The sequence below is a fragment of the Larus michahellis genome, chromosome 1 (genome assembly GCF_964199755.1).
Source record: "Larus michahellis chromosome 1, bLarMic1.1, whole genome shotgun sequence".
NCBI lineage: Eukaryota > Metazoa > Chordata > Aves > Charadriiformes > Laridae > Larus > Larus michahellis.
In genome coordinates this window covers 54,386,677-54,402,122 of record NC_133896.1, presented here as the reverse complement: position 1 = coordinate 54,402,122, position 15,446 = coordinate 54,386,677, and the positions used below count along the sequence as shown (strand labels likewise).

Below are 15,446 nucleotides of genomic sequence, written 5' to 3'. Positions count from 1 at the left end.
CTTAAAGTACTTGCAGAAGTTGCCACCTCATCTTTTCGTATTTGTACAGTTTGATTTCAAACACACGCAAGTTGACTCATTCATATTCTCTTGGCTTGTCTCTCTGTTTTGTTCTATGGGTATATCAAAGGTTCACAAAGATAACAAACTTTGTGTTATTGCTCTTTAAGGCTTTTTGGTGTCCCTGGATGACTTTTACATACTAGGCAGTGGCTTGATAATGTTGCAGACTACCAACAGTGTGTTCAACCAAACCCTCATCAAGCAAGTGGTGCCTGAATCCCTGTTAGCTTGGCAGAGGGTCCGCATTGCTAACATGATGGCAGACAGTGGCAAAACTTGGGCAGAAACCTTCTCGAAGTGCAATTCTGGTAAGTACATTTTTCGTGTGAATCTTAAAAAAAAAGGATGTGTTCCCTCTCTGCCTTGTACCGTTTTCCTTCCCCAGGCAGGATGTGTAACACTGTCTTTGCTCTCATACCTAGGGACCTACAACAATCAGTACATGGTGCTGGACCTGAAAAAGGTCAAGCTGCAGAAGAGCCTTGATGATGGCACACTGTACATTGTTGAGCAGATTCCAACCCTCGTGGAGTATTCTGATCAAACAAATGTTCTCCGTAAAGGTAGTAGCTCCTGTAGTAGTTACTGGCTTAGGAAAGCTGTCTCTTTGTGCCAGCTGGTGGAGAATCGTGTTTTGTACCTGGGAAGGGTTTATTGAGCACCAGTGCTGAGTTTCAAGTTAGAAAGCTTTGTGGGAGCATACCTCTCTTGCCAGGTCTGTTAACGTATGCATTTCTTCTGTATGTTGTGGCAGGAATGTGGTGAGCATCTGTGTTTCTTAGAAGCAGAGGAGGGAAAAACAGACTTTACCTTCTTTCTTACTTTCTTTTTCTTGCTTTTTTTTTTTCTGGTATTATTTTGCCCTGTCTGAGACCCATGAGGAAAAAGGTGAGGTCTATTTGAAGCAGTACAAATAATCGTGGTCCTGTGGGCTACTTGAAATGTTTGGTGAGTGCATCACCCTACAAGGAGATAAGCTTTTAAATACGAGAGAAGTTCTATGTTAGAATCAGCTCCTGAACTTTTCTGGACCTCTGTTATCTGAGAAATACTTGCTGTTTAAAAGATTCCTTAATCCTCTAGCAAGGCTAACAACAACTTGATGGAAAACAAACAAGAATCTAGGTGAAGCAAAACACCCACTGTCAGGTTTCATTCACAAGTGTTTTCTAGACACTTTATGTCAGCATCCAAAAGCCTGAGCTCATTCCACAGATTTAAGTGTGTGTCTGGTGTTTTGTGCTCCCTCTTCTAATCACATGCTCAGAAGGTGAACTGATAAATTGCTCTTCATCATCAAAATGACTGGAAATGCATTTATGTTAGTGGCTGGAGTTGTTTCCCTTTGGAATTTTTCCTTGTGTCTGGCTCCTTGGAAGGTCCTGGCTTATTTTAGGCATTGCCATAGTGTCAGTATGGCTTTGAGATGTGTCTTACTGATAATCTGGAAAAATCCCCTTATGCTTCTTTGGCTCCTTTATCCGTTGAAGATACTTAAGTAGGCTATTGCACCTTATCTTCTGATGTTTGTGCCTATTTCAGATGGTGAAATACATCCTCGGTGCTGTGTTGTGGATTGTGGTGCAGACAAAAAAAAGCTAATGGAGACCTCTCTAGCTCTGGCACTTGAAGCAATAAAGCCATGCCATGGCAGTGCCGCACCTGTGCAGGCAGGCCAGGCGGAGAGTGTTCCCTGAGTTCCTTTTCAGCAGTGACTTGAGAGAGCTGCTGTGTGGGATTCCCTGTAGGACTGAGACCAACCCCTGGGCTTGGCCGTGCAGTGACCACTTATTGCCTCCTAGGAGATCTTGTGGCTGCTTTGTTCTGTGAAGTGGCAGCATGTATTAGAAGTTACATATTATTTTACATTTACAGTATGGCTTTTCCCAGGTATCTAAATGCACCTTGTGTGCGTTGGATAACACAGTATTCAGTCTCTGGTAGCTTAAACACTAGAAGGGCAGTCCTCAGCACACAGGATGGGCTAAGCACCGCAGAAGTGCTGCCTTGGAGACCTCAGCTGCTGTAAGCCAGCACTGCTCCTGTGAGCGGTAGATTTGGACTCCTCCGTGCCATGCAAGACACCAGGCGAGTTCCATCAAGGCCCCTGCCCTGTTCCCTAGAGCTTGGAGCAGCCCAGGTGAAGGAAGTTTGCTGTTCTCAAGAGCAGTGCTGGCTTAAAGTGTTTGTAGAGTAGCTGACCCTGGCACACTGCATAATAGCCCTGTAGCTGGTATCTGGAGATAATACGCTCTTGACACTCTGGCCTGGTCAGGGTGAGTTTGTACCAGCACTGGCTTTTTAAGTCTCTTTCAAGCATAAACCTAGAAACAATGGAGAATGGGAACTGAGTTCTCAAGTGAACAGAGGCGGGCATTCCTGTAGTGAGCCCTGTATCTGAGGAAAAAGCAAGCATTTTCTTATATCGTTTTGAAAATGGAAAGATTTTTTTTTTGTGACTTCTGTCAGCTCATCTCTTAGGCCAGTGCAGGTGAGTTCTAAAAAACAGGAATCTCTTATGTTGCCCTTTCCAGGCAACGATGGCAAGGTGCTTTCTGTATGTTGACAAAGAAATTGGGAATCCTTTAGAGGAAGTGGGAGAGAGCAGTACTGTCTCCACTGTAGGGATAGGAGTGGGCTGCGGTTCATGTTTCCTGGTGATGAGTAAGTAGTGCATCCATTTCAGCATCAAAAGCATCACATCAGATCAGAACCCGGGATCTCAGTCTCTTCCACCATACACCTAATCTTCTCATTGATCTCGTGATGTTGCTGAGATCTTTTGCTCTGGGCAGAGGAGGAAGGTGTTCTGTTTTGAAGAATTTTTGCTGCCTTTATATTGTCCTCTTCGCACCTCCCCCCCACCTTTCAACCTTACACCACCTCTGACTTGTTTTTGTCACTGTTCGCCCTGCCAGGCCTAACAGGCAGGTTTCCCTGGCTTATAGTAGCCCTTGGGTAACGCCTACCTTAGGTTTGGTGCTGCACTGTCTGCATGGGATTTGCAGTCTTGCAGAGCCTGAGGAACAGAAGAGCTCTTGCTGGAGGAGAACTTCAAATAGCTGCTTCTGTTTTAGCAATTTAAACAAAAAGCTTTTTCAAGTGGGTGAAGGAGGTCATCTGTATGCACTGCATTCACGTGAGGCAATAGCACCTTTTTGAGTCACAACTAAACCCAACTGGTTTGGAAGCTGGTGTATCCATATCCTCCGGCCTGCGTCATTAGAGGCTGGCAAGTGTGCTCATTTCTGGAGGACGCCTGTATTACAACACAACATGTACACAACCGGTTTCCTTCAGGTAGGCTCTAGGTCACGTAAGCAAACGTCAGCAGGACCCAAGCTGGTAAGGCCTCTGCTCAGGCAGTGTCCCAGTGCTTGCACTGTCTATCTGTCCTTCAGGAAGTTAGCTTTGTACGTCTGTATACCATTCCCAGTGAGTCCCACTTGATTTTTCTTGAGCATCTTACAGCCAGGCTCCTCGCGTTGTGCTGGGCTGAAATTAATACATGGAGTGCTGCATTTACCAGGTCTAGATAGGAAATCTCGAAGCCAAATCCTGCTGTGTGTGATTTGAGAAGCAACATTCCTCACTGACAACAGGAACTCTAGTGCTTTGGAGAGAACCTGAAAGTGTGCCCCTCTTGGGACTAGCTCATGTTATATACTCTTTGCCTAAGCACTCCTGGCAAAAAAAAAAAAAATATAATTAAACATTAAGGTATAGGTATCTATTTTTATTTCTTCCAGGACTTGGGGTACCCAGATCCTCACCTGGATGGTCTTCTGGCTCTTTACAAGCTTTTCTGCTTTCTAGACTAGTCTTGTTTCAGGCAGTTGTATGTCAGCCTGCCTAAACCACTCGCTGGTGTTCTGGCTGGCAGTCCTGCTCTTTAGAGTTAACAAAACTGCAGGATTCACACTTGCTCTTGGAAAAGTTAGGGCAGGGCTCTGCTCTGCCGATCGATCACTTCTTAACCCTCAAAGGCAGATACTGACAAACACAGCTATCCCCCGTCTCTCCTTATCACTGTGTGGAACCACAGCTTTCCAAACACTATGCCACAAAGCGTGTGTGTGTGTGTCCTTTGCTGACGTGCCTCCTGTTCACCCCTGTTAGCTCTGTGGTTAGTCTGTGCGCGTCCATCCCTGACGGGGTGTGTTCTTCTGTCTTGGTGAGATGGGAAGTGGAGGGTAAAAAGGGAGTGACTTCAAACCTCTTGCTGGGAAGTTTGGTGGACTTAAATGATCTTACACTCCTCTGAGGTTGAGCTGGTGTCATAGTTTAAGCCCATCCATCAACTAGGACCATGCAGCCCCTTGCACCACCCCCTTCCCTCCCATCCCCAGTAGAGGGCAGGGAGAAGAGGGAGCAAAGAGGGAGCAAACCTTATGGGTTGAGATAAAGATAATTTAATAGAAGAGTAATGGAAGAGGAAAATGACAATAACAATAATAATGGTAAAAGAATATAAAAAATAAATTGATACAACACAAGTCACTCTCACCACTCGATTACCCATCCGATCCCAAGCAGTGATGACAGAACCTGGCCCCCCAGCCAGCCCCAATTTATATACTGAGCATGACATCTATGGTACAGAATATTCCTTTTGGCCAGCTTGTCCTGCCTCTGTTCCCTCTCTGCTTCTGTGGGGAAAAAGTCATTGACTGATATAAACATTACTTAGCAACAACTAAAACAGTATGTGTTATCAACATTCTTCTCATGCTAAATCCAAAACACAGCAGCTACGAGGAAGAAAATTAACTCTATCCCAGCTGAAACCAGGACAGCAGGGAAGCCTCTGTCGGAGGGCTGTGGCCGCTCTGCGTGTTCACCTCAGACTCCTGCAAGTCTGATCTCAGCTGTCTTGCAGGATGAGTCCTCAGGGTGGAAGTCTGGGGGCCGGGTTGCGTGGGTACAGTCTCCAGTGGTGTTATACTGGGAGTCAACCCTGGTCATGCCAGTGACTATTGTTGTATTTTTCTTGTGTTCAAACCAGTTTGATGTGTTATTCCTTGACATGCTGTTCAGGCAATGCAGCATGGAAAATGGTTTATTTTTTGATATAAACAAGAGTGTTCAGCTTTTCTAAGTTACTAACAGATTGGGTTTTGTCTCTGGCAGGTTACTGGCCTTCATACAATATCCCTTTCCATGAAAAGATTTACAATCTCAGTGGGTACGCAGCATATGTCGAGAAGTATGGCATGGATTTCTCTTACGAACTTGCTCCAAGAGCAAAAATCTTCCGTCGAGACCAGGGCAAGGTGACCAGCTTGGAAAGCATGAAGTACATCATGAGATACAACAGTAAGACATGTGTTTATGTACTGTGGAGCTGATCTTAATAAGGCAGCATTACTTTTATTTCTTGAATTGTAGAGGAAAGTGGCAGGCTGACATACAGATCAGAGTTGTATTACCCCTAGGTGCAGAGCGCATACAAAGCAAAAAGATAATACAAGCTTACTGTCGAGGTTGGAAACCAGGCTAAAATTACTCTAACAGAAAGAAGACGGGGTTCCTTCTAGAGCAAAGGCCCTTGGGCTTGCTGTTTGACCTTTATGGAGAGCTTCTGACACTCCAAGAGACTCTGTGGGCTGCTGTTACCCAATACATCCACAGCCTGTCGACCTTGAAAGCATTTAATCCTAAGCAAGAGTTAGGTCAGCTCAGACCAGAGAGTTTAGTGTAAAACTTCAGGTCAGTTTGGCCTCTTCCCCCCCACCCCCCCCATGTTGAGGCAGAATGATCTTTGGCAGGTAATGCTCTGCTTTTCCCTGACAGGGTTCTCCTTAACTGGATTAAAACCAGTTTAATTAACTTCTCGCTAAGCCCATCTCTTAAGTACAGATAGCTTTAGATGCTATATTTTTATTCCCAATTATAGGGAGCATGGTGATTACTGGGCTTGGGGTTCGGGAGGCCTCTCCCAGGGTGGGGTATTGCTACTGTTTGGGCTGTGAGTAGCAGGAGGCTCATAGATGTTGAGGCTTGTCCACCTTCCCCTCGTGGCTTGCAGCTACTGCAGTGGGGGTTTGAAGGCTTTGCTCTTTGCTCGGACTTACTTTAGTCCAGAACAGGAAAACAAAGGCTTTCACTGCTGCACTTCTCCCTTTCCTTCCTGTCCCTTCCCTTTTGTCTTCTGCTTTTCTCTCCTGACAGAGTTCCTTTTCTCTGATGACAAAGCTTTTGTCATGTGGAGTTGCAGATGTTTGTGATTCCAGGGGCATCACTGCCAACCTCTAATGCAGGAATAACTGTATGGACTTGGATTAGGAGCTTGTCTACTTATTATCCTGTCTCAAACACTGACTTCTAGCTGGTACCTGGGGATGTGATAGACCCATGTTTCAGCCAGTGCACTTACCCAGCTTTTAGTGGCTGGGGCACTTTGCATGAGTGGTAGAGGCTTTTTGTGAGGGAACTAATTGTTTTCTTTTCTTCCTTCCTTCCCTCCCCACCACACTTCTTCCCAGACTACCAGCGTGATCCTTATGCCGAACGCAATCCGTGCAACACCATTTGCTGCCGGGAAGACCTGAATCCTTCTTTTCCGGTGCCTGCAGGCTGCTATGACTCTAAGGTAGATTACCTCCATTTCAATATCTGCTCAACGTTTGCTGTATTTGTCTCCTGTCAGACCTGTAGCATGTTTTCCTGCACTAGGGCAAGCATGGCCAGGTCTGTCTGTTCCCTCTTTTCATGCTGTCCTAGTGCTTCAGCACATCTTGAGATGGTAATTCTGTGCAGAGTCCTATCTCCTGTCCGTGACACCAGCCCTGGCACAGTGGCAGAGGGCAGAGGATACTGGGGGAGATGTGCAAAAGAATTACGTCCGTGGGAACTTGTGGTGTTTAGGGGTTAAAACTCAAAGACTTGCAGCAGGAGGAGCCGAAGAGAAGGCTGAAATGAATCTTTACATCACTCGGGGAAGGTGACTGTTGCAAGCCTCAGCCTCCTGTTCATGGGGACTGTGTGGGTGCCTCCCCAGACCCCACAGGAATGTGTTTTCAGCCTCATTTTAACTTTACCTTTACAAAGCGTGACTCTGTAGCGAGACACCCTGCTCCAGGGCTCCACCTCTCTGTGAAACTGCTTTGAGCAGAGTTTGGTAAAGATCGCTTTACTTTCTGGGGGGATGTGGGGAAATCCTTAGACCCACTGGCCTGGAGAAAGCAGCAGCTTTTCTAGGCAGTTTGTGTGGTGGTGTTGCTGCGGGGCAGTACCTGAGTGAGCAGCTGTCAAGTCCTGGTGTGCTGGGAAGTCGTACAGTGTTTTATCCTGTGGGGTCAAGCCCGCTGCCTTTCTGGATTGTGAGTTCGGCTGCTAGGACGGGCCCTGTGGGGTCTGTTCTGGCATTGCCAGTGCTGCGTGTGTCCAGTCAGCTTGCACAAGCCCAGGCCTGCTGTAGTGGCCAGTAGGAGCTCCCAGAGCTGGTTATTATGAGGAACGCAGAAAACTGCTGTGTAAGAGTGTCTGGGAAGGGAGTAGGTCAGTGCACGCTGGTTGTGGTGCCTTTGCTAGCGCAATTAGGCAAGGGGAATGGGCTGGGCTGGGGGAGGACAGGGGACCTACGAAGGGCACTGAGAGAAATAGCCCAGAGCAGAGGTGAAACCTGGCAGTTATAAACACTAAAGGCAATTTTAGTATCTCTGGGTTTGGAAAGATGGAGCAGGCTGGGGACCTCTTGGGAGATAATGAAGGAACAGGGCAGAGTCTGGGCAGCAATATTAACTCTGTGCTGTCTGCGTCCTTTCATGAATTATTCTGACAGTGCCCTCAGGGGACAGACCCAGTGCTTAACACCAAGCAGAGCTTGGGTCAGACCCTCTAGGCTGCCTGCTGCGGCTCCAGCTCTTCTGGAGACACCCAAACCCAGGGAGGGTTGTCCTGAGGGCAGTCCTGCCTCTCTCAGCCTGGACAGGGCAAGGGCTGGAGGGCAACGTGGGCTTGTGCTTTGCTACGTCTGTGGCAGAAGATGCCTCCGTGCAGGGGAGGAATGCTGCCTGGCCAGCATGCATTTCCCCTTGCTCTCTTTCTTTACTGTTATCAAATCTCCCGGAGCTGTTCCCCCTCTGTGGGATGGGCGCGTGTCGAGCACCAGGCCACCCTTTTGCCCTCAACTCCTGTCTTTTATTACAGGTGTCTGATTTCCGCCTGGCTTCAGCGTTCACAGCCACTGCAATCAATGGCCCCCCAGTGCAGGGCGGTCTCCCTGTCTTCACCTGGAGACGGTTTAACCACACGCGACACCAGGGCCTGCCAGAATCGTACAACTTCCATTTTGTCACCATGAGGCCAATCCTGTAAACCCAGCATCTATATTCCCAAATGGGATTTTCTTTTTTTTTTTTAATGGAAATTTTCATTCCTGTGTGTAATAAATCGACCTGGATGTCCACATCCTTGTGCCTTACCTGCTTTCCCTTGTCCGGCCTGCAAGGCACTTTGTACTGACGTTAGCTGCCTCCGTGCAGCCCAATGCATGTTCTGCTCTTCTGAGCTATTTGCGTGGCCCTTCCTCTAACTAGGATTGATGGGAGGCTGGCATGGCACTGCTTTCCCAGGATCTGAGCCGTCATCACAGCTGTTCCCAGAGGAGGAGTGAACCGCAATGCAATCAATGAGAGTGATCTGTTTCTAGTAGCAACACGGGACCTGCCTCCAGGGCTGGCCCAAGCCAGGTGGCTGCTTTGGGCCATGGTGGCCTTATCTCAGCGCTGGCTGGACGTCTGCCTCCTGTCTGAGTGGTGCCTGCGAGATGTGCTGCAAATTGCATCTCATCCAGGAATGTCAGTAATGGACAAGAGTCAAGGCCGTGTTCTCCATGGCAGACCAGTGTGCCTGTTCTCTACAGGGCATGGCTTTCCGTGGCGTTTGCAAGACTTCCTTTGTCTCGCCAAAGTAGCACGCAAGGGTCAGGCTGCAACAGGTAGTGAAGGGATGTGCCTGGTGACTTCTGGAAGCAGCCTGATGCTTTTGGAAGCACGCACCCCATACGCTCCCCCGACCCTGGCCTTCAGTAGCAGCAGGGAAAGAATTGTACGTGTGTCTGTGCAGTGGATCTCTTGGTGATCGGCCCGTGTGGTGGTTCAGTGGCCTTTTTGCCTGCTCCCTCAGCTGTGGAGGCAGAACGTGACTGTGAGGTGGCTGTGGGGGCCGGGGCTGTACGTATGGCTCGTACTTAACCTGTGTTTACACTGAGGAGTCGAGTCACTGGGCTGTTCTGCGTTAGGTGCTATATGTGTAATTAAGCAAAACAAAATAAACAGCTCTTTCCTCATGGCCTTGATGGCCCAAGCTACACAGGGCACAGCGCTGCCTGTATTACGGAGGTGAAGAATGAGCAGTGTGAGATTTTGACCAACCCAATGGAGTTTAGCTCCAGTGATGGGGAAGGGGGTGAGTTACTGCAGCACAGGTGAGCTTCTACCCTAAATAGTTGGCTGTCACAGTGCTGTCCCAAATCTGTGTTTTATCCTGGTGTGCAAGAAGCCGATAAACACACAGAGGTGGGATATTTGTTTATTTAATTTCTGGGCAGAGGTGGGTTCTAGGTGGTTCATCCACAAAGCTGGTGCGACCCGGTGAGTTCCGAGTGAAGTATTTATACGTTTCAAGTAACAGCTGAGCAATAGTTATCAGTACTTTCTACAGTTGTGCTTAGCCCTCATCATTCGCGCTGGTTCTTGCTGTGCCTCGGCTCTACTTAAAGTCGCAGCAGGTCGCAGCAGCCTCTCTTTTTACTACACACACTCTACTCTGCATGAGGAGGGGGCTTCTGCTAGTAGGGGGCTTTCCCTACCCAAGGGCGGGTTTTTTCCTATGTTAGTTAGGATAGTTCACTCGGAGTTCAAGCGACTTCTTCTTCGGCCTTGTTAGCAGTTCTGTTCCCCCTGAGCTTATCTTGCTGTTCCCTTGTTTTGGCTAATTTATGGTATCCTCCTGTTCTTTCTCCAGGGCCGCATCTTGCTAACTGTTAACAGTGGTTAATTGCAACCTTTACTGCTAGTATTTCCCCAACAACAGTAGGGCTGATTTCTGCCAAGGGAAGAGGGAGACCAGAAGTTGCAGCAAAGCTTTTGCTGAGGATGGAAAAAAAAAATCCATGCAGGGACTGAAGTGATTTGTTTGCTGGAGCCGCAGGAGGTAAGTGTGAGGGGCTGGAGAGAGCGCGTGCAGGGGCAGGAGAGCACTCTGTAAAATGACGGACTGCTGAAGTGCTCGCCGCAGAGCCGCTTTTTGTTCTCCAATGCAGCTCTTTGTTGAGTAAAATTCACCGAGCAAAATGACTGGGCTGCGGTAGCCAGCCACGCGCAGCCACACCGTAAGCGCATGCGGTGGCGCGTGTGCCAGTTACAGCTGTGCCTGTGGCTGGAGGGGGTGAGCGGGATGTTTGCGTGGTGCCTCTTGTGAGCCCGGAGAGATGGCAGTGCTGCACGGGTGCTTTCCGCCAGAGGCGGTGGGGAGGAGACATCCCTAGTCATAGAGTTTTAAACACCACCCCCTCCCTTTACTCCTGCCCCTGGGGTTCTCTCCTCAGTGAAGGTGTCATGCTCTCCTACAGCTGGCACTGCAGGGACATCAGCCCCTTTGTCAGCCCTTGCCCCTGTGTGGCTCGTCCTTGTCCTGAGCTCTGTGTGCCTAGAACGCCTCCATGTAATGTTTTGGAATCCCAGCCACCCCTCCCTGTCCTGTTCTAGGGGGTGCCAGGGACTTGTGGCATCCCCCTGAGCATGAACAGCAGCGCTCAACCAAACAAAACCAGCCCTGCCTCTGTGTTGGGCCCCGGCAGCTCTAAATGCCGGGAAGCTCTACCTGTCATTTGTCACTTGCCTTGTGCTGTTTGCTTGGAGCCTGTCTGTTGTTGCTGCTGGTCTGTCATCAAGGGTGTCTCACCTTCTGCCTGGTGTGTCAGCTTTGTGAGCTCTCACTGGGACGCTCAGTTCGCGGCTCCAGCCTTACAGGGCAGCAGTCTCGGTGTTTTTTTGGATAAGCACCAAATAGGAACTAAGCACTTTTTTTTTTTTTTTTTTTGGGTAGCCCTCAGGCATTTGCAGCTGATCACTGCCTTGAGAGACATGTTTTAAACTCCAGTACGGGAGACTGGCAGCTACAGAGCTTGTGCCACAGATTGAATTGACTTGGGCAGGCTGTAACAGGCATTAAGGAGCACGCTTACAAGGAGGAACGGAGCTGGGGCAGGGATCTGAGCTGGCGGCAAGCGGAGAACCAAGAATCAGCTGCTTGTTTGAGACTGGAAGCACAGAGTGGCTGGAGGATGGCTGTTTGCTGGTTGACTGTCACTCCTAGGCAACACGGCAACAGGGCGGGTTGCATTTACTGCCTCTTCCCCCAATCTTCTATAAAAATAGTAATGGAAAAATATTGTTTTAAAGTTGGTCCTCAGGGACCAGGAAATTGCCGAGTACTTACTGTGTTGGAGTGTTCTTGATCCAGGGCACACCTGGATGCTCCCTGCTGCAGGGAGTGGAGGCAGCAGATGTGCCAGGCCTGTTTGTAAACGTGGATGGATTTGGGAGATCGGCCTTTTTCCCCTCTCGAGCCTCCTGCCCTGAGGCAGGAGCTGCTTTGTGCTCAGACCCAGTTGTGGGAAAACAGAGCTCTACTTTTAAGAGCCCTTTTTTGTACATGAGTAAATGGTTACATCGCTGGGCCCTTATGAGCCTCAGGACTCTAATCCATGTGACTGGCTATTTTTTTTTTTTGCCTTTGATGGTTGTGCTGTGAAAGGTCACTGCATTCCTCTTACTGTGCTGTCCTCTGTGCTTCCTCCCTCGGCAGGCCAGCCCGGGTTGATCTGCCAGCCGTAACCGTGGTGGCCGGGTCTGGCTCCTCTCCCCGGCACAGCAATGTCAGGGGCTGGAGGAGAAGGCTTTGAGCAGGGCTGCGCGGGCCTACGGGCAGGGGCAGGAGCACTGACAGCTTAATTCTCAGGCAGGTGCACGAAGTTAAAAGGTCCTTTGACTGTCTTATTCCCCTCTGCAGCTCTCACTGGGGAAAAATGGGAAGGTGTGCCCTTGGCAGAGGGTTTGCAGCAGACACTGGCTCTTTTCATACCCTGTTTGCAAGTTTTTCCAAGTCCCGTGGCTTCTGCTTCTTAGACTTAAGGTTTTTAGGGTTGGCTAGAGAGGGACTGACTCTTGGGGGCATTGGGGGGGATTGAGAGGGGGTTGTGATAAACTCCTGCCTTGCAAAAATAAAAAGAAACCTGCTGTTCAGTCACTAGAGAGTGCCTACAGAAGAAATGAATCCTCCCGGAGCGACCACATCTAATGTAAGCTTTTTCTTCCTTTTCCTTCCCCTTTTTCTGAAATCCAGTAAGGCATCCACCCCTGCCCACCCCTCCCCGTTCAGCACATGGGCACTACTGGTCATACCCTGCGTGGCCTGGGGGGGGTGGATGGGTCAACAGCACCCTCTGCCCTTGTAGCAGGAGCCACCTGTGCAAGCCCTGGCCTGTGTCAGTCTGCGCCAGGCAGCATAGGGCTCCCCTGGGAGAAACCAGCTTCATTTCTTGGTCAGCATCCCGGTGCTGTGCTGTAGGGTCAGATCACTTCTGTGCCCATTCCTGGCTTGATTTTTGGTTTGTTTTTTTTGTTGTTGTTTTTTTTTTTTATCAGGTTCCTTATGCCTACAGAGCTGCACTTTGCTGTCCGTACGCTCTGCTCTGAGGTGGCAGCACACCTTTCCAGTGGTACCAGTGAGTGTATGGCAAAGCTGCCCTGCAGCAAAACAGAATGCGTGCTCTGGCTGTTCGCTTACTCTCTTCCCTTTATACCAGCACAAATAGCAATTACAACAGTGCTTCAGCAAAGTGGTTACACCGTATTTTGCGATTAAAACCAAGGGTCTAGACTAGGTGCAGTCTGTGTACTTCGATTCTAAATAGGCAGTTGGAGAATCTCTGCACTTGCAGGTGTGATTGGGTGCAGGTATCACTTCACAAGAGCCCAGCATCTTTTGGTCAGTGACTTGACTTGACGGAAGTTTACCAAGTGCCAGAAACCTAATTATTACCATTACAAATGAATTATACACCCTTGAAATAACTCAGGGTAGGCATGTCTGTAACTCCAGGTTTTAAGTACGCAGTTTGAGTTCTCCACAACTTGGCAGCAGAGGTGGGTCTAAGAGGCAGCTTTTGCCCTACTCACTTCAAGAAAGCAGTTTATGGGTTCTCAACTAAGTCGCACAACACATTCCACAGGGCTGTACCTGGCATCTACCCTTAAAAACCAGCAGGGTTGGGGGGGGGGATGAGATTTTCTTGATCCCTGCACTAATGCCCCCCTTTTTTATTACCCCCTCATTTCATTACAATGAGTTCTGTGCACAGCTTGCCCCCCTGGCTTGAGAAGCAGGGCCAGTCAGGCATGCTGAGACCACGGCGGTGGGCTCACTGCTCAGGGGTGCTGTGAAAAACCAAAGGCAACTCCTGTACTTTGGCCCAAGCCTCTTGCTAAAAGAACAACTGTTTTTTCAGAGGTCAAACCCAGCCCCTTGGAGGGAGAGGAGTCGCACCAGCAATCTGGTTTCCATTCCTGAGCCCTTCTGGGGCAGCTTTGGGTTGCAAGTTACCGGATTCTGTCTGTTCAGGATATACAGAGCCCTTTTTGCTTTGAATTTCCAAAAGTGAGAGCATTGCTTTCCATTTTTGCTTCTGTGAGAAGGCCGAGAGGGCAGCATCATGCAGTTGACTTCCTGGGAACGACCTGGAGCCAAACCATTGCTGCCCAACGTTACTGGAGCATGGTGGCAGTCAGCCTGCCAACCCCAAATGCCTGCTGTGGCCCCAGCTCCGGGTGGCAGCACTTCCGATGAAGACACCGTGAGCTCTTTCTGAAAGAGTTGTCTCCTGAGATGTCTGGAACTAAGCACAGATGACTCAAAATGTTAAAAACCCAGTAGTTTATTTCAAAGTATAAATTTCAGGCTTATCAGACAAAACCCCACTACAGTTAACACAGACACACACACTAATCTGTAGTACATACAAAAAATGGGGAGAGCTTGCAACTGCACAGTTTAGATTGGACATTAAGTCTGTCCTGTATTTTTTAATTATTTTTTTTCTATTTACAAGTCCAGCTGCAAAACAAAATAAGAAATCAGATTCTGAGTTTCTTAACAAAGGATTCTGCACGTTTGACTCCCAATAGCCAATAAATTACTAAAGCTGAACAGGACTCCCCAAACAGCTACTACCCCGTTGTCTTATTTACAGCTATACCCCATTAAATTAAGACAGCACTTCAAATATATATATATATATATATATGTGTGTGTGTGTATATATATATATAAAAAAAAGAAAAAAGAATGCTCAGCCTGCATAATGACAATGAGAAATAAAGATACACTTTAATGGGTACTTAGAAGGGATGAAAAGGAAAATTCACTCATTTTACTTTCTCTTAGCTATCCTTAATTTTTTTCTTTTCCCCTCAGAGGGTGTTTGGAAGGGGATAAAGATTTTGGTGGCAAGGCTGGCTCAGTGTCACTTGAACTCCTTTCCCTTCAGTGTCTTCATACAATGCCCACCCCTATCCAAACCAACAAATTAAAAAAATATATATTTAATATATCAAGCTTCTATTTAAAAAATCTGGATAGATATTTTTGACTAAATGAAAATACTGAAGAGTTTACAAGGAGGCAGAATCACAGATTGATTTTGTACAGTGTACGCAATACGCAAATACTGGGGAATGGCTGTTTGGGGAGCAGGAACAGATTGGACCTGTCCCTACGTGTAACACAGATTCTAATTTATTGGACATTTAAGACAAACAACATAAGGAAGGGCTGAAGTGATCATTTTTGTTACAGTACAAAACAGTACTGGGATCCTACTGTTGGGCCCAGTCGTGCTCCCACTGAAGGCACGAGGGGTTTTGCCGTTTTCAAAGGAAGCAGGGCAAGACCCCTTATTGTTACAGGGAAGACGCCACGGGCCTTTCCAGCCTTGTGCTAAAACCCTCGGGAGGGGCGAGTGTCTCGGTGCTTGTGCTCAGTGACCCAACATGGCCAACGGCAGCACAAGTAACACACAGGAGCAAAGTCCAAGACCAAGTGCTGCCCCAGGGGAAGCTGGTCAGAGGGTGGAAATAAACACAGGCTGAGGGGAACCTGCCTCTGCACCCGCACCTTCTCTGAAGCCGCCACTGCGGATACAGTACAGATGCTGTACCTACAAGTCTGCCCCCTTCCCAGCATTTAATTATTTGAATACAATAAAGCTTTTTTAGACGTATACTAAAATAAAGCGAGGCCAGCGAAGCTGTGACTGGGAGGAACACACTGGAAAGGAGCAGCATTCTGCCATCAGCACTCCACTAGCAGGGCTCCTC

The 15,446-nt window shown here is 48.3% G+C and overlaps 1 protein-coding gene across 1 annotated transcript in view; it reads left to right on the top strand.

Moving 5' to 3' along the window:
- The window catches only part of PLBD1 (phospholipase B domain containing 1), a 42,115-nt gene extending 33,640 nt beyond the window's left edge, over positions 1–8,475 (top strand). The window contains exons 7-11 of the mRNA XM_074577258.1: positions 171–371; positions 486–626; positions 5,194–5,379; positions 6,549–6,655; positions 8,215–8,475. Of these exons, the coding sequence (XP_074433359.1) occupies positions 171–371; positions 486–626; positions 5,194–5,379; positions 6,549–6,655; positions 8,215–8,382 (803 nt within the window). The 3' untranslated portion in view covers positions 8,383–8,475. The remainder of the gene's footprint in view (positions 1–170; positions 372–485; positions 627–5,193; positions 5,380–6,548; positions 6,656–8,214) is intronic.
- Positions 8,476–15,446: the final 6,971 nt, after the last annotated feature.